General features: G+C 34.0%; 1 protein-coding gene across 34 annotated transcripts in view; it reads left to right on the plus strand.

The window, feature by feature from the left end:
• Nucleotides 1-23448, plus strand: part of Hdac9 (histone deacetylase 9) — an 844179-nt gene that overhangs the window by 374225 nt on the left and 446506 nt on the right. For 4 of the 34 annotated variants that reach the window (XM_074065095.1, XM_074065096.1, XM_074065106.1 and 1 more), the window contains one exon: nt 11828-11883. The exons of 29 other annotated variants lie outside the window; for them this stretch is intronic. In XM_074065095.1, coding sequence (XP_073921196.1) covers nt 11828-11883 — 56 coding nt within the window. Of the gene's footprint in view, nt 1-11827; nt 11884-15545; nt 15564-23448 lie in introns of those variants that run through there. One more of the 34 variants, XM_074065115.1, reaches the window with a different exon arrangement.

The following is a 23448-nucleotide window of genomic DNA, read 5'->3' on the forward strand; positions in this document are numbered from 1 at the left end:
AAAAAAAGACACACACACACACATATTTGCATATGTACATCCCCATACACGCATGTATAGATGTAGAGAGAGAGAGAGAATAGTAGACAACACAGAAATTCTCAGACACGAAAGAAACTGCCTGACAATGAAATCTACTCAATGAGGACATTAACTTAAAACATAAAAATCTAAATTCAAAAGTAGAAAAAACAGTAAAACTAAAGGAGTTTGAAAAAACTGAATCCACTTAAGCAACTATAGGATGACTGTGGTTATAGTATAGAAAGAAAATGTTATAAAATAGGACAATATAAAAATATTAATAAAACTGATCTGAGTGTGTTAGGGAGAGGTGAGAAACTGTTAGAATCCTTCCCCTTTTGTGAGCAGAACAGACTGTCTGCTGCATAAAACAGGAATATGGTTAAAAAATATGGTTAAAAAAAGTCCAAACATGGACTATTTAGTCTATTTAACCTTAGAGAGATCTTTTTGGAAATAGTTTTGCTTATAATGAGCAAGCATTTAGTGTGTATCGTCCCTTCAAATGAGGTTTTGTTGTTGTTTTGTTTTTGATAATATTGGGGACTGAACTCAGGATCTCCACTTGCCTAGAGCTACAACCCAACTCCTTTTGCTTTTAGTTTGATTTTCAGATAGGGTCCCATGCTTTTCCCTGCTCCCGTAGCTGGCCTCAGACCACCATCCTCCTTCCTCTGGCTTCTGAGTTGCTGCAATAACAGGCGTGTGCTACCACTCCCTGCCTGAAATGCAGCTTTGAATCTTCTAAGTTTAAATAAATTTAAATTCAGTATTTTTAAAGAACTTTTGTAAATGTCACAATGTACCACCAGTACAACAAAAAAATACATAATTAAAAAAATTTAGTTTTTTAAAAATAAAAATGTCAATATTTTTATCTATCCATCCATGTCCTTAAAAGAATTCAGAGGTAAATAGAAAGAAATCAAGAGTTTGTATTTATGTTTGGTGAAAGGGGGCGGATTTTGCTTATCTCATCATACTATTTGCATTATATGAATATATTTATAATAAGAATATATTTTTTAAAATGTGTACCTTACACCTTCACAACAAAGCTATTATGTCAAAATATTAACAATAATTAATTATAAGTAGTAGGTATATTATTTGGGTTGTTTTTCACTGCAAGTAAAAGGAAACTAGTCAAAATGACAAACAGGGTATTTCTTAGTAGTAAAATAGCTTAATGGTCAGACTGCACTGGATGCTCAGTGAAGTCAACAACATTCAGGTCCTTGAGGTAGCTTCACTCTACTGCTCTTAACTTGGTTTCCCCAGTGGTTGCAACTTACAGTAGAATTTTCAGGTCTCTTGGCTATTAATGAATGACAAATTCCAGGGACAAAAAATGGAAACTTTGCTCCTTTGGGTTCTCTCTCTATATATATACTCTCTCTGTTTCTCTCTGTGTCTCTCCTTCCCTCCCTCCCTCTTTCTCAGCGGGGTGGCTATTTTTTTGAGACAGGGTCTCCTCTCACTTTGTAACCTATGCTGGCCTTGAACTCATGATACTCCTTCCTTAGCCTCTCCAATGTGAGATTGCGGGTATGCCCACTGCCATACTTGCCTTTCTTTTTAACAAAAGTCTTACCTAGAACTACCCCAGCAAAGCATCCTTTATAACTGACTGACCAGAGTACTATCAGTTTCCCATTCTTCAATCAGTTGTTGGAAAGTCTAGGAGACAAGGGTGAGCTGGGAAGAGTGGAGATGTGAACTTAATCAGATTTCTGTTAGGAGGAAGAAAAGAGGAAGAGGAATCAAGGTTAGCTAGATACCAGCAGTGTTTGCCACAGTGTGTATATTGGTGATCAAAAATTTTCTTCTTTGCAATTTTCCTTAGTTTTTAGCTTGTGGAAATATAAATACTTCAGTAATGTAAATTGTCTGGACTATGCTTTTAAATTAGCTTTCACTGCTAAGCAGTCCTGTCTTTTGCAGTGTTGGGGCTCTAACCCAGGGCCTTGCCTTGCCCATGCTAGGCTAGTACCTTATCACTAAGGTACATCCCCAGCCCCTCAATTACATTTCAATTGAATTCTAGTTACTGCTTCCTTTTTGTAATAATAATATATCAGTTTAAACACTGATATAACTTTTTACTAGCATTGAATAGATTGCCTTGTTGATATTCCCTGTATTTAGAGCCTGATAATAAAAGATTGAAGCACATAATTGTGGAAGAAAACTGTTTAAAAAAATAAAAACATGAAATCTCTGTCACTTTCCAGAAAGAAAGTCAACTTTGCTATCTGATATATTCATTTATTATGAACTTGAATAGAGTATTCCTTTAATGTTGGCTCCGAGGGATGCAGAAAAACTCTAGAGAATTTAATAATACACGAATTGTTATCAGTATATGAATAAAATGATCTTTAAAGTATTCAGAATGCAATGTCTTTGCCAGTATGTTGTCATAATTATTGCATTTTAAGAATAATGAGCAGTTTTTATATTATGGAACGATAACTACTTTTTAACTTTTCTTTCTGAATTGGAATACATTATAAACAATTTAATTAAAATAAAAGCCCATGAAAATGACTTTTAATAAAAAGCTTGAAGATATGATTCAAAAATACATTGGTATACACTTCAAATCATTGTGGTGGTCCCTGGTCTGTATTGTTGAAGTGCCAGTGGTTACTTGGGATGTGTAGTGTCCTTTCCAATGGCACTTTACCTCTTTACTAATCCCAGGAGGTTGGCAATAAGGAGCTGAAGGACAAGAAAGTAGCTTGTGTTCCTAGTTCAGTTGCTTTTCAACTAAGTTACTTGCACAAAACAAATTTAATTTAAATAACTTTTTTACAATATTTAATGACCTACACTTTGAAGTGTTATCAGAGAACATAGTGTTTAGGATTACTCTATACTGCTGTAGTTTATGAATACAAAACTAAGTGATTCTTTTGTTTTTATGAGAATATCTTTCCTTTCATTATAATGCTAACATTTCCATAGTGTAAGTGAGAGGTCTTTACTCATAGTTTTTTAAATACCCAATAATTAAATCCAATGAAAACCACTTTTAAGTAAGAAACAAATTTGCCAAACCACAAAGTGTAACTAGTCATTTACTTATGATTGAACTCTGCATACTAATAAGGTTGGAAATACCCACAATGTTATTTTCTTGCTTCTCCTCATGGTCCACCACTTGTATTAGAAACTTCTAAATTCATAATGTTTTGATCATGATTGGATACTATTTTAAGTTTGCTTGGGGTAAATTTTGTGTAAGACATGACATTTCCCAACTAGGTTCAAATATGAGAATGTCATGAAGATGTTTCATAATTTACAACTTGAAATTAAAACTGAAATATACCAAATTAAAACAAAATAACCAACCCATATAAAACAAGAAAATTTCACTGGATTTTCATTAAACAGTATTGTATATTAGGATTCTTGCTTTAGTAAAAACATATTCACCTAGAAAATTATTACCCCATAGAGTGAACTTAAAAAAAGCTCTTGACTAGTTGAACATCATCTGAACTTTGTTCTTGATGATGCTTTAGAAATGTGCTACAGTTAAAATTCAAGTATATATTTTGAGTCTAAAGTTATCACTACCAGTTGTTGTTTTGTCTTTTTTCTTCCATACTTTTCACTCTGATTTTCTACCTTGGTTACAGTTTAGGAGGACAGGGATAGGACACATTTTTTTCAGTCATTATTATTAGAAATTGTTTGATAGTTAATGTTTTAAGAGTTTCTCTCAACTAGGCATTGCTTTGTCATTTACTCCTCACCACAACTTAAAGAGATATGCAGTACTTATAGCAATATTTCTATTTTATATTTGAGGAAGTAGGTTAAGGGGTATAAGGCACTTACTGATGGTTAGCATGAAATTCTTGAACTTTAGTTCAAGAATTAAGATCTAGCTAACAAAATTCATGTTGTGCTTAATTTGAATATATACGGGTTCTATTTGGGCAAAAACTGGCCATGTTTCTATACTATCATAATATTATATTTTATTGTGAGTTAAATTTCACTTCTTTGGGTGGAGATTGTATGTTTTGCAGGTGACTTAAGCATAAAATTTACCAATTAGCTAATAGTGAAATTATGCATGAGCCAACTCTTTGGTTTCCATCAACTAATTTTTATAATCTCATTTGCTGTGAGAATCTTGAGCCACCTTTATGAATCAATGCATTGTAAAAGCATTATTGATTATTATGTTAATGACCAACATAATATATTGCCTTCATGAAGGAAAGAAGCTTTCAGGGGATCATTAATGCATTAGAATCTGCAGATGCCCACATGTCTACTCCTCTCTTTAGCAGGCCAATTCCTTTGGGTCAGTTATTCTTAGCCTCGGTATTTCTTTCTTTATGGCATCGCAGGTCTAAGATTAGCTTGTTAGGCGTTATCATGCCATCTGAGTTACCTCCTAATATAACTCTACACTGGAATGATTATTTATAGAAAGAGCATTCTGTCATTTTTGGGTTATTTCTAGTAGTTTAAATAAAGAAGAATAACATTCAAGTGAAACCACAGATTCCTTCCTGCTGCCAAAACAACATAACTGTCTGCTTAGGGGGGCAATAATGCTGTTTAAATGAGTGCTTAAGGGTGATTGCAAAATTCTTTTTATCTCATCCACCTTGAGAAATGGAGGCTTTTGGGTAGCAATGTATAATGCTTGCAGAAAGGCAGAGAGGCAGCCTTGATGCTTTCTGTCACAGAGCTCACAAGACTGGTTGATGATGACAAGAGACACACAGGGTTTATTTTTAGAAACAGACATTGCTGAGCTCTCTGTTTGGTGTTAATATCACTCATAAACAGGGCTCCTCAAGGCTATTGTACCATCCACTGAATATGGCATTATAATACACACACCCCCCACAGAGTTTTCTTCATTCACTAAGCAATAATAATTCTATTATTAAAAATTATAATTTCTAAATTAAGAAATTGAAAATGCTACTTAATTTCTCCAGTAGATTTAAGGTATTTTTAAAAATCCTATGAAGGTTGGTTTTAAGAGATGGTTTGTGAAATATATTTGAATGCTGTACTATAAGCACAATGAATATACAAGTTGAACATAAGGTGTAGGGAAACAGGTGGATCAACATCTATATTATTTGATAGTAAATTATAATGCCCGTAAAATAGTATCATTTATGCTTACAGCTTTATTATAACAATGCATGAAGTGTAGCTACAAAAGATGTTGTAATTATGGTACATTAATTCAAGTTGCTGGTTTAAATAGATCAAGTAGAATTCTTAGCATATAATAAATGTCGCATATATATATATGATAATTCTCTGCTTGTTCAGATATAACTATGAATGGATTAAGCTTCTAATACAATAAAATATGCAGGTTCACATTTGAGAAATTTGTCTTAGTTTACTTCAACCTTGTGCTAAACGCAGGTTTTAGTAATTGATACTTTGCTATCAGAATAGGATTGTGATTTTGTCAAATTTATATTTTTATGTTTCTTTATTATTAACATACTGCTAGGTTATGAGCTGTGAAAATGTATATTAATACATTTCATGAGTCACAATACTTTAGACTGGATAACTTATAGGGACCTTTAAGTATATTCATAATATTATCATTACATATAAACTTAATATTATTTACTAAAATATCATATTGTCTTCTTAAAAAATAAATATTTTTGTGTTTGTGCCAAATATGAGGAATTCACTGACCATTAGGAATTTGCCAAGTGAAAGACAAAAACGGGAAACACAACAATTATAGTACCTTAAAAGAAGCCAAAATGTAAAAATATATGCAAAGAATGGAAGTAGAAGCAATGGAAGAAGGAGCATAACAAGCTGCTTCTGACCACTCTTTAAATTAGCATGTTGAACATTTTGGGAAGTGATGAAATTGTTTGGAGCTTTGGGAGCTGAGGTGAAGTAGTCATTCTTCTGTTCATTTTTTACTTAAAAAATATTTGAGAGCCAACCATATGCTAGGTATTATTCTAGGCACAGAGCATAAAACTGAAATAAGACAAAGAAACACAGAGTTGATTGTTAAGTTGAATGCTGAGTGGATAACACTAAATAGGAATGAGTACTAAGGTAAAATAACATAGGGCAATGGGATAGAAAGTGACTAATGGTAGTTGTGGCATTGTTAACTTGGATGGCTAAGTGAAGCTTTTGGGGAAAATTTGGGGAAGCTAAGCCATGAAGGACATCCTTCCAAAAGAACTAAATTTCCCTTCAATATTCCATTAGTCTAAAGCAAGTAGAATGATAGTAGGCTTACATAGACTTGGAAGTCTTCTGCAGTTATTATTATTATTATTGTGGTTGTTGTTGTTTGTGGTACTGGGATTGAATCCATAGGCCAGTGCTCTACCACTTGAGCCAGATCCCCAGATCTTTTGTGTATATTTTGTTTTTGAGATAGGGGCAGGCTTACTTTGCCTGAGTTTGTTCAAACTCATGATTCCTGCCTCCATCTCTTGAAAAGCTGGAATTATAGATGTGTACTACCATGTCTGGCAGTGGAGTTATTTTAATCTGAAGTTACTTCTACCATATTGAAGGGATGGGAGCTTTAAGGAGTAGGTAGGTAAGGGAGCCTGGGAAAGACTGTTATCCAAGGTTTTGTTTACTTTTCAGAGAGAGAGAAAAAGAGAGAAAGAGAAAGAGAGAGAGAGAGAGAGAGAGAGAAAGAGAGAATGTGAAATCAGATAACTTCTCTCTAGGATTAATGTTATGTACTAGAAGTGAAGATCCTTTCAAACCCCTTTCCTTTTGTTGTTTACTTTTTTGTTTTTAAACAGGGTCTTTCTATATAGTCCAAGCTGGACTTAAACTGTGATCTTCCTGCCTCTGCCTACCAAGTGCTGGGATTACAGGTGTGACTACCATGCCTGATTTACCTTTCCTTGTTTCTGAAGTTTCATCATTGTCCCTCATTCCAATTCTAACCTCAACTGTGCTGAAACTTGTTGCCCAAGCAGTATGTGCTTGGCAAGTGGTTTAATGAAGACAACAAGTTCCTCTTCTTTGTGGGCCCAAAAGAAAAACAGTATGTCTTCATCAGCTAAAGTTAGAAGTCTGAGAATATATTCCAATAAACACAGTTTTCTACAATTTTAAAGGGGTAAAAATACAGTGTTCATTACACAGACATTTGTTGTGTACCTACATTGTGTCAGGTATTTAATTCAGGTAAATCATGGGTCAAGTAGCACTTTTGTTAGATGGTGAGAGAGCTATAACTTCCAAACAAAATGTTTAAAATACACAATCTTTATTTTGTTGGCATCTAGCTAGATTTGTGACAAATTTTTACAATAGTTGAGTAAGGAAGTAGTTCATGGAGGTGACAGTTCTATTTTTAAAAAAGGAGAAATAGCTGGCCGTGTGTGCTAGGAACTGTTTCCCCTGAGTGTTATGCTTTCTTGTGAATAGGGAACAATGATGGGTACACGCAGTAGGTTAGATAAACATTGTTGAGGGCCTGACACATTATCTCACATGCTTGATGCCTCATGGGTTTTCCCTTAGCATTCCAACTGGTCTAAGTCAAATGGAATGAAAGCACAGCTAGAACAGACCAAGAAGTGTTCTGAAGCTATTTTGATTTCCATTTGCTTCTGCCTTGTCGGGGATGTGATGGGAAAGCCTTTATCTGCAAAGGAAGCAGTGTAAGGCTATCAGCTATGATTTTCTAGAGGCTCCAGAAGACTGGGACTGAGCCAAACTCCTGGCCAACATGCATTGTGGATTCACAGTGTAGCTTGAAGAGAAGAGTTAATAGCAACTTGTTTTCCTCTCCAAATCTCCTCATTCAATCAATATTAGTACTTAACAGCTGTATATTTAAGCTAGGTTTTCTCTTATGTGTTATTGTTATTGGTATAGATGATCGATAGATAGATAGATAGACAGACAGATAATCAGGCATTTCCTTTTTGAGAATTACTTTTTGTTCTGTTCTAACTGGTCTAAACTGGAGATAATCCTCTTACAAGTCTTGTTTAAATGTTTCTTAATGCTTGACACAATCATTGATTCTCTCTGATACTCTGCAGTGCTCCTGCTTACCTAGTTATGTAGAGTCTCTTCTCTGTCTTTATCATCCTGTCTCTCTCTTCCCCCCACAGTCCTTCATTATTCTCTTATAACATTTAGATTTACTGTTTTACAGTATGGGTATTTATGTATATCGGTCCCCATTGTCCCAATTAGTTATATTATAAGCTCTAAGAGAAAAGGGATCATGTTTTACTTCTATTTTCATTTCCTACAGTGCCTAACACATAATTGGTTCCTGAGACTATTTTTAGATGATTGAATGAGTGATTAAAGAATACAGTGTTATTGCACAAATTCTGTTTTTATGAATTTTATATTTTTTAGAAATGTCTCTCCTGATTTTCTTGGGGCATTATAGTATTTCCCTCAAAAATCAAGACCATTACAGAATATAAGTCAACAATGACCTTCAGAGCTTTGACTGTATGTATGTACAATGCCCCTTTAAATCTTTTAGTTATTCTGAACAAAGGGAATTTTGGAATATTCTTTTTCATTTGATTTTTCAATGAATAATGCCAATTGAAATTTCATGAGATATGTTTCTGCATTCAAAATGTGAAGTGTGAAATAGCTAATTTAAGACTGCCTGAATATAAATGCATACTTTTTTATCCAAGAAGAAGAATAAATTTAGTTGTGAAAATGGTTACAGGTGTACTTTTATGTTATTCAAATACCACTGCACATTTAATACTATTTTTCCCTTTGGTGATATTTTTATGTGGTACAGTTTTCTTAGATAAAGGACAAAAATTAATGGATTTTTCTGTTAACAAGAGCATCAATTTGAAATAATTCTGCCTTTAAGATTGCTATTTAGAGCTCATCTACATTTATTCAGGCATTATTTAATTGGCCATATTCTTTGACAAGGAGAGCAAAAATATGATTTTGATAAACAATTTAATAAGCAAATTTTGAATGCCAAGGGAATCAGTAATTTAAAAAATTATCTAAAGTAAAATGTCAGAACAAGTGAGATATTAAAGAAAGACAGATGGAAGGGGTGAATCAATCTCTGCACACAGCAATTCAAAGAGAAGAATGAAATTAATATATTTATGTCTCAGTGAGAGAGGAGTGGTGAAGGAAATAGCAGTAACACCAGTGGAGATACACAGTTTTTCAAAGTGGTCTTTTTGCTCTGTATTAGCCTTAAGTCTCAGCAAAAGTTAGGATAAGGGCATTAAGACTCAGAAAATTAACTTGGTTGACATTATAAAATTATACGTATGGGCCAAAAAGGATTTGGATAGTAGAACCATATTTTAAGTGTAGATCTCAGCATAGTGGATCACAGTGAGGGAATGTAGCTCGATGTCCTTTCAGTGACTTTCCAAATATGACCAGCTGTGTTTCCTCACCTTTGTGGGTTCAACATAAGTTTCGAACTGGTGTAATAATCATACTGAGAATGAGCAAACCAAAGTTGGTCAGACTTTGCATTTGGAAGTTTCCCATTCCTATATAAAGTATTAACAAGAAATAAGAGTTGGTTCAAGCTGCTTTCCAGGGCTTTTTAATTTTTAGAGTTATAAACTCAATTCACTGGAATTACTCATTGTTTTCTTTTCTGAAAGATGGATATAAAAATGTTAGAAAAAAATTATCTGGATATCAATTTAACCTAACTTATAAGAAGGAAAATAAACCTCAAGCAGCTGGTGGATTAAACATAGTAAAAGCAATGCTCTTAGTCTCTTATTATTGATTATCCAAACAATAAATGGAAATTCTTCCACATCATTGACCTGTATAAAAGTGATCCTTTTTGTTTCTTAACTTAATCTTCTATCACATAGAAATCTTTAGTATGGAATAACTTTAGAAACCCTTATGAAAGTTCATTTTTGGATGACTACAAAATATATGAAATTGCCTTGTAGACATGGGAGAAACATCTTTCTATTTGATTATTTGCTATTCAGTCAACTTCCTTGGACACCAAACCAACATGTAATTGAGATTTTCTTTATGCTTCAGTCATACTGTGAGTTCCATTTTCCCCACATCCCTGCCAAGACCGGATATCATCAGACTTTAGGTATTTTTGCCCAAGTGAGATGAAAAAAAATGGTATAGCATTACTAATTTTTTACATGAAGTTCCTTGACTAGTCATGGGCTTGATTAGTTTTCACATATTACTTGCCACTTAGGTTTTCTTTTATGGGAGATAATTCCAGGAATGTAAGAATAGGTAAAGCAAAAGAGTCTGCCAGTGAGTGTAATCATGTTAACAGATTAAATGGAAAAAAACCCACTACTATCATCTCATTAGATTCAGAGAAGCATTCAGCAAAATTCAGTACCCTCCCAGGTTTGAAACTTTTATTAAACTAAAAGTAGATGAAGAGAATAAGTGATAGTGACCAAAATGAATCTGAAACTACATATTTAATGGTAAAATAAAAACACACACTTTTTAAGGTCAAGAACTTGGTCTTTGGGTCCCTTGTCAATGTTTCAAGACATGAACCCTTAATGAGATGTAAAAGAATTTAAAAGGAAAAGAAACTAATTGAACTAATAAAGAGTTCAGCTACATAGTTCAATACAAGGTCAATAATGTACAACATGAAAAAAGGAATGATTACTTTATACTAAAAAAAGCCCCAAACATAAAATGTAAAAAAAAATCATATTTACAGTTATAATAGAAACTTTTTTGGAGAAAATAATAAAATTATTGAAATACATAAAGCAAACAGATTTGAGTGATGCTATATTCATGAAAAGACTACATCTTTAAAAGCTATGTGGTCAAAAATTGGTGTATACATCTTTTTGTCATTCAAGCAGCTGATTTTTTAAAAAAATGATGATTGATGCATAGCATTCATGTGTAGTAAGTAATATTATATGGTAAATCTCACTTCCATACTAACTCTACAGCCATTCAATTCCCAACTCATTCATAGCCTGATATCAATTTCTTCTATACTTTACAGATGCATTGTATGTCAGTACAACTCTAGTTAAAATCCTAACAGGATTCATTAGGAAATATGGCACACTATTCTAAATGTTGAGGTGCAAATTATTGTGCACAAATGGCAATTTCAAAAGCAACCAAGAGGAGAAGGCTAAATTCCAACTGATATACAGCTTTATTAATGATGGTTGGTTTAAGTAGGGGCACATTCAAATAGCTTACAAGGAATAGAATCCAGTTATTTTAAATAACTTTGTATATGACAGTGTTCACAACACAAATGAATGGAAACAGAACAGATTCTTTTTTTCTTTTTACGGTATTGGGGTTTGAACTCAGGGCCTACACCTTCAGCCACTCCACCAGCCCTTTTGTTGTGATGGGTGTTTTTGAGAGAGGGTCTTGCAAACTATTTGCATGGGCTGGCTTTGAACCACAGTCCTCCTGCTCTCTACCTCCTGAGTTGCTAGGATTACAAGTGTGAGCCACTGGTGCCTGGTCTCAGAACAGCAATTAGTAAATTCAGTTTGTAAATTCAATCAAACGATGTTGATTGAAATGATGTTTTGTAATGTGGTTGTTATCCAATTGGACAGGATATAACTAAAATGCAAAGACAATGTACAGTGTATTAGTCTTGCATTTTATGGAAGTATAGGAAGGATTTTAATTAAGTGGAGCTAGAGAAGGGAAGTACTCAATTATTTATGTATCTCACCATTTGGAGTGGAAGGAAACCCACTCCAGGCAAAGGAAAACAGCCAGAGCAAAAGCCCCTAAGTCTGTATGTGTTTGTTTTCAGAATGAAGGCCAGTGTGACTACAGTATCTTCAACAAGAGAGAGAGAGTTTTCAGTAGGTAATATGGTTGTCTTCTCCTGACTACTATGAGGGTCTCTGAGATCTTGAAACATGTTAGCCATTTGGCTTTTTACTGTTCTAAAGTAGATCAGGTCACAAGAGTATATATTCTTTTTTATACAATGAAAGCAACTTTGATTAAAAAAGCAAAGTTGATTGATTCCATTCATTTATGATAGTACAGATTTTAGGTTTGGAGCCCCACTTAGCTCCAGTTTATGTGAACTCTGTTGCTTATTCTGAAGCTTGTGCTGTGTCTGGCTGGTTTTTGAACACACTACCTTTTCAGAAGATATTATGGCGTGACCAGTTTATAAAGAACTGTTCCTATTTATCTAGCTTAGTTTGGTAATTTGCAGCAATCAAAATCAATCTCTTCTTTATATAAACAATCATGTGTCACTTAATGACATAGTCAGATTCTGATAAATGTGTTATTAGGCAATTTTAATATTGTTCAAGCATCAAAGAGTATACTTACACAAACCTATATGGCATAGCCTATTACACACCATGCTATGTGCCATAACCTATTGCTCTTAAGCTATAAGCCTGTACAGCATGTTACTACACTGAATGCTAAAGGCACTTATAAAACAATAGTTGTGTATTTAAACAATAAAATATATAGTTATAGTCTTTTCTCAGTCCTGTCTTATGAGATCACTGTCATATATGTGGTCTACTGTCTGTGTAAACATTGTATGGAACATGACTGCTGATGTATGTATAGGTGTAAGGATGCATATATAATGCATGCATTGTATTTCAATTATTTTTCTATCTCTGTAGCAGAAGTTGTGTCATTCTTCTAATAGAAATAAATAGAAATAGAAAAAATGACTGTGCACTAAATTTCAGTTCAGAGTTAATTATTTTATTCCCATTTTAGTAATGAAGATTATCATTTAATTATTTGTTAGAAACTTAAGGTTTTTCCTCATATGTGTTCATACCTTTCTTATCTCTTTGCCTAGTGACTATATTTGAATATTTTTGGTTTCATTTAGAATTTCATTTCACTATTAAAAATTGGAACTTATTTTGGACTTGCAAATACAGCAGAATTTTCAGTCTAAACAGCACTACGACAGAAATTATTGTAAAGAAGCAAACATTTCAATCTAATATTTCAATAATATTGCCACTTATATTAGGAGTTGCTGTAGATCTACTGCTTCATAAGTAAGGAATTGTTTTCAACTATCTTTTTTCAACCAATTTACTTTAATTGAAATAATTAGTAAATAACAGCATTTTGGAATAAACATTGCACAGTACTTATGAGTTTGTTAGTCACAGTTTTTTCTGAATTCTAGTTTATAGTTGTTAAAACTTTGAAAGAGAGATTATATTGGTTGTTGGATTTAAAGTCATATTTTATTGGGATTTACATGTACTATGGGTGATATTTAGATAATGCCAAAGCTACATGTTGCAATCAAGATAACAAGAGTATTTTTTCCTTCTTTTCCATTCCAATCTTTTGAAATGTAATGCATGGAAGTTTTCCTTTCATATGTTAAGTGTATCTCGTTGCTGAATATAGTGTGCCTCACTGAAGTATTCACTTCTTTGCCAAAAACACATCAGTCATTCACAAATATTCAGTGTTCTGAGAATGAAAATTTTTTTTTTAGCTACTTGGGTGGTTGGTGAAAGCCAGTTTGCAAAGATTTCTAACTCACACAGTGTTAGACATATGACGGGGAATTGAGGACTAAATATTAGTTTCTAGCTCATGAGACAGAGGTCTAGATATATCGGACCCTCCTGACTATGGTATCCTATACCAAGATTCATAGCCAGTTAACAGAATGATAGTAATCAGTTGTCTGTTAATGAGATCAATTTTAGAGAACAAAGTGAGTTGCATTCCTGAACACATTCATTAACATTAAAAAATACATAAAATAAAAATAAATCCTTGAATTAGTTAAAACATGGAAATTCCAGTAAGCAAACCTAACACCTACATGAATGTCCACCGCCTAACAGTTGTTTAGTAAATATGGGATGAGTAAGTACATGAATGAGTGACTTGACCATTACAGCAGCTGATTTCAACTGTACTTGTGCTTTTGCACTGTAAGATTGGGGTCTTGCTATGTTGCCTACAGTGGATATGAACTCCTAGGTTCAAGTGATGCTTTTGCACTGTTAAAGTTCTAGACCCTTTCCACTGGATTTTCTAAGCATAAGATATATAAAGAACATATTGTAAAAGCCTATTTTTAATTTAGAAACTTGAAGGAAGAGCTTTTAACTCTTCACAATGCTTTTATTAAGGGCTCATAATTATTTTTATGAATATTAACTGTCATATTTTAAATATGGAGCTCCGTTAGTGACACTTAAGGTTTTGGGGGATCTTTTATTTAGGCAGAAGTAGCTTTGCAGTTGTGATTTTGAACTCTTCATCCTACTTGCAGGCCCCTTTCCAGTGGACCACATGCTACATCCTAATTAATAATGTGCAGTATGAATAGGGAATAAAGCACCAAATGATCAGGCTTATTCCTTTGGCTTTTAAAGGAGTTAAAAGACTCTTAAGAAGGAATCTTCTGGGTAAACTATTTTCAGTTAAGTTTACACACATGTAAAATATAGTTTGGCTAACATGTGGCCAAATGCTTGTGTCTTTGGTATATTCTATATAGTGGAGATTATTAGTGACCTTCAGAAAAGAGAATGTTACCTTACAGTCCTACTTAATTAATATCCTATTTCCCCGGAGACTCTACTGGGAGAATCCCAGTTCAATTTTTTTTCTACCTCCTTCAGAGGAGAGCCTTCAAGAATGTTCTGATGGGTGTCAAATTCAAATTTTGAGAAAATAATATTGTGATTTGTCTTAGCTGAAAAGAGGACATCTGGCATAGTAGTAAAAGATTTATAGAAATAATATTTTAAATTAATTGATCAATTTCTGATTTTAGATTACTTTAGGGAGGGAGAAGAAATGAACAAACAAAAGCCAATTCCGACAGCAATTTTTATGTTTCTGATTTCTGTCTACACATAAATATTTAAGCCTTAACCTTAGTTTCTTGGCTCACAACTGGTGACCTCACACATAGAAAAACTTACTTTCTAGTATCTAAAACAAATATAATCAGAAAGGCAGCAAGTGCTTATAGACACTGATTTCTTTTGATAGAATATGTGTTTATGACCACCTCATAGTAGTCACTTGACTCTGTTTCTACAAATGACTGAAGTTCATGGAATGCATAATGAAAATGAGTTCTCAGGATGGTTTATTTACTCTCTCTCTCCACTTGTAATTCATATAAAGCCTGGTCCTTTGCTCATCAGAAGTCAGTATGGTGACTAAGAATGAAAGAACTAAAAATGTAAACTTGTGAGAGGCAAGTGTAGTTTGGACCTTTTTCCTATTCTTCCTGTCTGCGCTCTTAACAGAGTCTAGCATGGCTGCTATCAGAGTCCTATACATTTAAGCTGAAGACTTAGTTGTTAGCTATTACACATTCTATACCTCATTTGTTCTCTTCTTTCTAGTCAGCTTCTTTTCTCAACATGGATTTGGTCATTTTTCTATTTTTCAGGTCAAGATCTTGCAGGTAGATCAGCACAAGTTAAACCAGTACACTTAACTAAAGAAGAGGACTTACTGCCCTCCTGACTTTTTTCATTTCACCGCTCTGTTTTTGCCAGGTTTGCAATACTGAAGTAGAAAGTGGACTTTTAATGTAGAGTTGACAAGAAACGGTAGTGAGAACACATTGCATGCTTAGGATCTCTTGACTTTACTTTTGAAGTAATATAAATGAGTTCTTCTGGCTGAAGTACACTTTAAAAAAAAAAAAAGGATTCCTTTCATTTTCTTTTCCCAGTTCACATATTCCCTTACACAAACAGTGGTCACACATGCTGTTTTCATACTTGAAAACAATGTTGTTATAAAATAAGATACCAATCTTAGAAAACATTTTCTTCATAGATAATCACAGATTTTGTACATTTTAATCAAGAATTTAAAATGGCATTATTAGTCAGTCTAGCATTTGTTAGTCTCCCACAGTGGTTGATTTTACTGGGAACTGTCTTCTTTAACTAGACAGAGTTCTACTGATCACTTACTAATTTGGGAACTTCTATATGATCCAAAGTCAAGAATTTGAAGTAAGCTAGAAAAAGAGTTGGAGAGTCCAACTCCAGCTCTTGAGTGTCCATACTACATCTAATTCTAAAAGAATTTGTGAACCTATTAAATGGAAATGGCCATTTTTGGAAAGACTATGTGTATTTTAGACACAAAATTAAAAGACACAGGTTCCAGGAATGGGAACAGGCTATAGTTAGCCTTACCCACAGCCTAGTTGAGGTACACAATGGCAAATAAGAAGAAAACCATCTCTTCTCCAACATTAACAGAAAAAATCCTGAAAAATAGAGATATTGCAACAAAAAAATCTAACTCCATAAGGGCCAACTGTCATAGCTCAAGCCCAGAAGAAACAAACCACTGTATCACAATGCAGTGATCAGTGGGTCCAGTGATGATCCTGGTTCCCCTACAGGGTGGCTTTATTTATTTTCTTATTTAGTTATTATCTATCTGTTTAGTGGCGCAGGGTCTTATGGATACTAGGCAAGCCCTCTACCACTGAACTACATTACCAGCTGTGGGCACCTTTGAATGCAGGGGTGTTTCTACCTCATTTTATAGAGTCCTTTTAAAGAATAAGGTGTATTTATTTTTGATATTTCAAGAGAATACTTCAGACATCTGAAATATTTATTTTGTAGAGTATCTTATTCCCATATAAATTCAAATATGAGACTTGTTACCAGTCCTTAAAGCTATGCCACATTAAGAAATGAACTTTACATCCAGAAGTACAGTGCCTGTTTTAGTTTTACCAACATCTGTGAGTTCTGTTAAGTGACCTGTAAGCACTTTGTGGAGAATGAACCTAAAACTGTTTTCAAGATTCTATTTCATGAACCAATATGAAAAAGTTGCTTGCTAGAAATACAATCTACATATTATGTCTTGGAAAATATTTCTGTTTATATTAATAGACGAGTTAGGTCATCACAACTCATTCTAGGAAAGATCTAGGTCAATGTAATCCTATCTAGAGAAAGTTAAAAAAGGACAATTTGATTTGCCATTTTAAGTTAGAAATTAAATGTCAAATTATGCCACTATTTTCCACCACGTAACCGACAAGAGATAGCTCAAGAAGTTAATATCTGTAAGGCACAAATACAGAGTTTATATCAATATGAAATGCCAATGGCTTAGTGGAAAAATGGTCAAAGGCTATAAATCTACACTTTCTCCATAGAAGAACCAAAACTGAACAATAAATGTGTCAGTAAGTGTTTGGTCTTCTGTGTGATTAAAACATCAATGAGGTGCTATTTTCATAGCCATTATATTAATAAAAATAAAATGATATAATGCTCAGTGTTGGATAGGGTTTAGAGGAAAGGACACCCTAAGGTATTAGTGGAAGAGCATACTGGTAACTTTCTGGAGGAGCATCAAATTAAAGAATGTATATATCCCATAATCCAGTGTTTTCACTTAATTACTGTATGGAGATACCTGCATGAATACACAAGAATTTGTGTACCAGGATATGTGTTTGCATTATTATTTATGGTAATGAAAAATACAAAGCACTTTAAGTATTGGTCAATACAGAAACAAATTGTCATAATCCATACTCTGAAATGCTATATAGTGATTAAAATTGATAAATAATATATTAGCATAGAAGAATGGGCTCAATATGTTATTGAGTGAAAAACACTAAACTGTATGCTCACAGCATGATAAGCTCAACTAATGTAGCTAGGATATTGTTATTTTACTCTTATGATAGCATCAGGGAAAATTTTGAGAATATTTTAACCTAAAGGAAAAACTAGTAAGGTGAAAAATCACAGAGGAATTTGTTAAAGCCATGATACAAATTTAAAGCAAGATAGCATTTTATATCAATATGTTAACTTTGGAAGTGTTAAAATCTGCTTTAGTAATATGCTTTAGTAATACATGTGTAGGAGAGTCTTTTGATATTCATCAAAATATTAAAATAATGATGCTATATTTTCTCTCCATTCTAAACACCAAATCTGCAGATATTTATAAAGTTCACAATTATAGAAGAAGTGGATTACCTTTTACTTTCAGAAATGGCACTCACTATTAATATTACTTTGAAAAACCAAAAAAAAAAATCATCATAATTCAAGGCAACAAGCTTGTTTAAATAGGGTTGATTAATGAAGTGATAAAACTCGAAGGGAGTATGATAAACTAAGCATACAATTGTAGTTAGAGCTTTCTGTTCTGCTTTTTTATCAAATGGTTTTGGCACCTGAGTTTTCTTAACTGTCCTTCTGTTGAATATGGTTTTAAGTACAAGTTAGGAAAGGTAATGCTGCCTTGACAAGTATGCTCTTAATTTGTAGAGTAGTGATATGTTAACAAACATTTTCTAAAATGACAGCTATACTACCCTTAATGTCTTGAAGGAGCTATGGGATACCAAGAGAGTGGAGTACAACTAACCTAGAGCTTTGGTCTGACACCAGGAAAGAGGGATTATGAAAGAAGATAGCCCAGAGAACTGGAGCCCTGCTCTGCTGTGTCGACATGTCTAGAGCTTAGAATAAAACTGAGTTTCCTGCTTTAGCCATAGCTGGGTCTTAAAATAACCTGAAGAAATTATAGCTCTGATTACATAGAAAGTGAAGGACTTAGAACATTCTCCTAATAAAGTCATGAGAGTGACACACAGCTTAGTCATCGACAGGCCTTCTCTAACAGGCGTTTAGAGAGAAAATAGAGCTTTGAAATTGGATAATTTCATTTGAAATCTTGCCTAATTATTTTAAGAATGCAGAAAACCTTTCTTTTTGGCCAAAAAAATAATGATCTGGAATCCAATTATGAAAGAACAGGCTTTTAAAATGTTTGCTATCTTCAGTAATGGAGGAAAATCGTGTCTTTAAAATTACATTCTGCTGGAAATCTCATTCTTGGATGTCTTGCTTTTTGCATTTTGAATGGACAAATTTAATGTAATTTCCTTTTGGAAACATGGCATTGGAAAAGTTAGATGAGATATTTAATTCTTTGTTGGATCCTATCTACCAGAGTACAGATTTTTAAGAACAAAAACACTTCTTGTTTCATTTTAATTTCCCAAGAGAGATATCTGACTTAACCAGATGCCTTAAGATTTGTCACAACATAAATCGTTTACTTGGAATCTGTGCCCAGTAACCCATCTATTTGATTAGCCCACCATGAATAAAATAAACAAAGTGTATAAAGCCTCTAATAATCCCAATTAAAAATTATTACTATCACTTTTTATTGTTAATGTGCTATTCCAAATGGCATTTCTCACTGTGCTATCTTGTTTATTTATATGCTGTTGCTTTCTTTGCATACTTGTGAGTCACATGATATTTGAATTACAATCATGTGAATAATATGACTGATCGTGTTCAATAGTCTAGGAGTTCCAATTATTAGAAAAATGACAAAGCAAGTTTAAGGGGTCATATAGTAAGATATCTATACTTTACTTATCTATACTTTTCACTAATATCCTGAAGCGGTTTCAATTATTTTTCTTCCTATAAAGCTAGCTGGACATTTACAGAATTTTTCTTTTACATGAGAATTAGATTTGACTAAGCCTCAGTACAGTGCCTTGAAACAGGAGGTTGAATGAACATTTGTTGAAAGGAAAAATCAGTTATTGAAATATTATGTTTTCTGTTATCATTCTTGAGAAATGGTGGTGAGACAACTTAGTAGAAGTGACTAACAACTACATATATACAGAAGACAGGATGTAAGTCTCCAAGGTAATCAAGACCATCAGGAGGATGTTAGACCAAAATTAACACCGCAAGAAATGTGTTATGCATATATTACAGCCCACGTGTGGAAATCTGTTCATTTATAGAGAGATTGCTTCTCTGTGAATGGTTAGGTTGACTATGCCAAGTAAAATAAAACACTTGAGGCCATTCAGAAGTAACAGTCACACACTCTGAAAGATTTTAAATTAAATGATACCTGATTAGTAAGTTAAATACAGCTATAGATATGGGGCTGGAAGTTTTAACAGAGAAAGTATAAGAATATAGAGAACTCCGGGAATAAAGTATCAGGCTGAGAAACTTTTAAGGAGCCAGAACCTTCTAGCAATATCCTAAGAGCTCACCCTTAGCTGTCTGCCATATTTTCATTTCTTTTCTTGATCCTGAGGATTGATCATCAATTCCTAATCTGATTTCCTCTTAAATTTATGCCTGGGCAGGGTATAGAATCTTAGCTTCTACTCAGATGCCTCATAAAGCTAATACTGAAGGGAAAAGTGGACAAACTAAAAAAGAAACAAATATAATAAACCAAGCAACAAACAATGTCTCTCTTATTTCTTGCTTCTGGTAATTTTCATTTATTATGTCTAGGCAAGGCAATTGAAATGTGGCTAAGGATATATCTTCAGGATGAATAATAACATCCAGGGAGCATATATTAAGTGCTATGAATTTTCAGTGTGTATTTCATTTGTCTCTCCCAAGGGCCCCTTTGTAGGTGGTAGCATCATTTAAAAAGTGAAGAGGACTGGTAGAGTGACTCACCTGCTAGGGCTCCTGACTAGCAAGTGTGAGGCCCCAAACTCAAGCCTCAGTTATCTCCCCATCAACTCCCTCACAAGAGTGAAGAAACTGAGCCCAAAGAGGCTGAGTCATTTCAGTAACATGCATCATGGTTGGCCACCTTATTTAGGCCAAAGTAAGTGATACAGTGTCTTGCTTCCAGAACCACACTGGGTAGAGTGGAAGAAAAAGGCAAAGTAGACTTACTGCAACAGGGGCCAAGATTGAGAAGGTCTGGGAAGCTTTTCAAAGGAGATAAATGGAGGGATGTTCCATGTGCTTGAGAGTAGTTGGAAATCCCAGTCTATAAGTTTGCCATGGCAGGAGATGAAGCTGTAAACCCAGGCAGGAGGCAGATGATTAAAGACCTTTATTCCCATGGAATGATGGTGACTGTGAACCGCTGACAGATTTTAAGAGGAGAGATGCATGATCAGAAATACTTCTTGGAAATGCAACTTTGGCTGCAGTGTAAAGGATGGAAGACTCATTAAAATAAGTTGTATCACACACTCTTAACTGTAAGTGCCCAATGGAAATAGTGAAAGGCTAGTGATAGGAAACTGGAAGGACCAGAAATAGAAAAACCAGGAATTAATGCAAAAGGTAGAGGAACAAACCCCAAATATCTTTGAGATTTCTAACATTAAGGTAGATGTGAGTCTACTATTCATTTATTCAACATATATTTTTGAATGTCTCATGTGCCAGACATTGTCTAGGTGTCTAAATAGATGAGGGAACAAAACAAACAACCTTGTATATTTGGTGTCATGGAACTTGAGTTCTGTTGTATTTGCCTGTGGGTGTGTGTATTGGTAAATGTAATTAGTGATGAGTATAAATAACTAAATTATGTAGTTGGTTAATGGTAAGTGCTATTACACAAAGAGAAGATTGATTGGGGGGGATGGTCTTGCTCATTATGTGGAATGGTCACAATAGTTGAGATTTTTAACAAATGCTTGAAGCAAGATAACCAGATGAGGTATTTCAGGAGAAGAAAGAATAAACAGATTGGGAGATTATTCACATAGTGCTTTCAATATTCAGCCTTTTTTTTCTTCGCAGCACTTGTCTTGATACCCATCTGAACTGGCAGAGGTGAAGGTAGAGCTTAGTAGGGAACACTGACCAGTTTTCAAAAATGAGGCATAGAGGAAGGGTGATAAGAGAAAAACTTTGTAAGCCTGGAGGGGAAAGAAGCCTTCAGTATTTCTCTGGGCTAGTTATTCACAGGGTAGATATACCCAGGTATAAATGGTTTGCAGAAATTATGCCTTCCTTGGCCTACACTCACATCTTCATATATGCATATATTCACAAATGTAGTGAATGTTAGGAAAATAACTCATATAGGTAACACTGTATTTCTTTAAGAACTGAAAGTTAGCAATTTTTTATACTTAAACAGAATGGTGACTATAGATAGCCTCACGTGAATCGCAAGGATTTTAAACTGAAAATTACTGGTCAGTTGCAAACTTCAGATATGCAGTGTTTCTTTTCTCATTTTGGGGAGTGAAATTGCTTCAGCCATGTACTTAGTGAAGAGGCCTGCTTTCAGAGCTGTATTGAAAGGGATTCATCCTTTGTGGTCACTAGTAAAGGCAAGCATATAAAATGATCAAAGGGTAGCAACATGTATGTGTTGTGCCTTCAAGACATTTAAATCTAAAGCCAGTAACTTCAGTTAATAAAATGTATTAATATACTTGAAAATAAAATTCAGTGTTTGAGGAGGAGAAACAGTTATAGGATTTAGATATGCATTTTCTCTTGGTCTCTTTTCTAGAGACTCAGAATGACAGAGAGATTCAGAATGAATTGGAGGGAGTGGATATTAACTGTAGCATGGCCCAATAGGATATTAGTACCCCAATACCTGGATCAAAGTATATGTGGAGAGTTTACATATGAAATTTTGGAGAGAAGGAGATTATAATAAAAATGATTTGAATATATGGGAAAGATAAGTATACATATGGAAAAGAATGTATACAGAAGGGAAGTTTCTCTTCTAAATGTAAGAACACTGTCCAAGAAATCTTAGGTGACTGTAAAATCATTTTAAGATTTAATGATAGTAATGCATTTAATTTCTTAGTATGTGATTCATTGCAAAGTAGAAAATCCTAACAGATCAGTCTGAATCAGGAAGACTTCATATCTGTGCATGCTATAATGTGCTTCCTCAATCATTCTTAGAGGCAAAAATTATTAATTATTCAAAAAATTTAATTTCAGAGCAAATGTATTGACAACTGAGAAACCATGTAATGGCTTGGGCAGATGCCAGATGTAACAGTAAAAGAAATAATTTTAGTGACTAAAAAAAGCTGATGATAAAAATCTTATTGGAATAAGTATTTTAAAGTGATTAAAAACACCCAAGACTTTGTTTCTTTCGTCCCTTTTCCACTTGAAATTTCTTAAGAACTTTGGTGATCAGAGATATCCATTTAAGATTATTGAGTTTAAGTATTAGGAAAATAAAACTAATTCTTTGTATTGAATTTTATATGTCTAATTCACCTTCATTTCTTAGTAAAACAATTCATATGGCTGTTAAATGTTTGTTCTAAAGGTTTTTGCCCAATTCACTTGTTTTTTCTTTTGGCAATACTGGGGTTTGAACTCAGGGCCTCACACTTGCTAGGCAGATGCTCTACTACTTGAGTCACACCCCCCTGAGCCCTTTTTGCTTTGGTTATTTTTGAGATGGGGTCTACTTTATGCCTGGACCCACTTGGACCATGATCTTCCTATTTACTTCTCACATAACTGGGATGACAAGTGCACACAACTATGACCATTTTGAATGGCTGAGATGGAGTCTTGCAAAGATTTTTGCTGGGCTGGCCTGGAACTGTGATCCTCCTCTGCCTCCTGAGTA

Source organism: Castor canadensis, chromosome 2 (assembly GCF_047511655.1).
Source record: "Castor canadensis chromosome 2, mCasCan1.hap1v2, whole genome shotgun sequence".
In the NCBI taxonomy this organism is placed as follows: domain Eukaryota; kingdom Metazoa; phylum Chordata; class Mammalia; order Rodentia; family Castoridae; genus Castor; species Castor canadensis.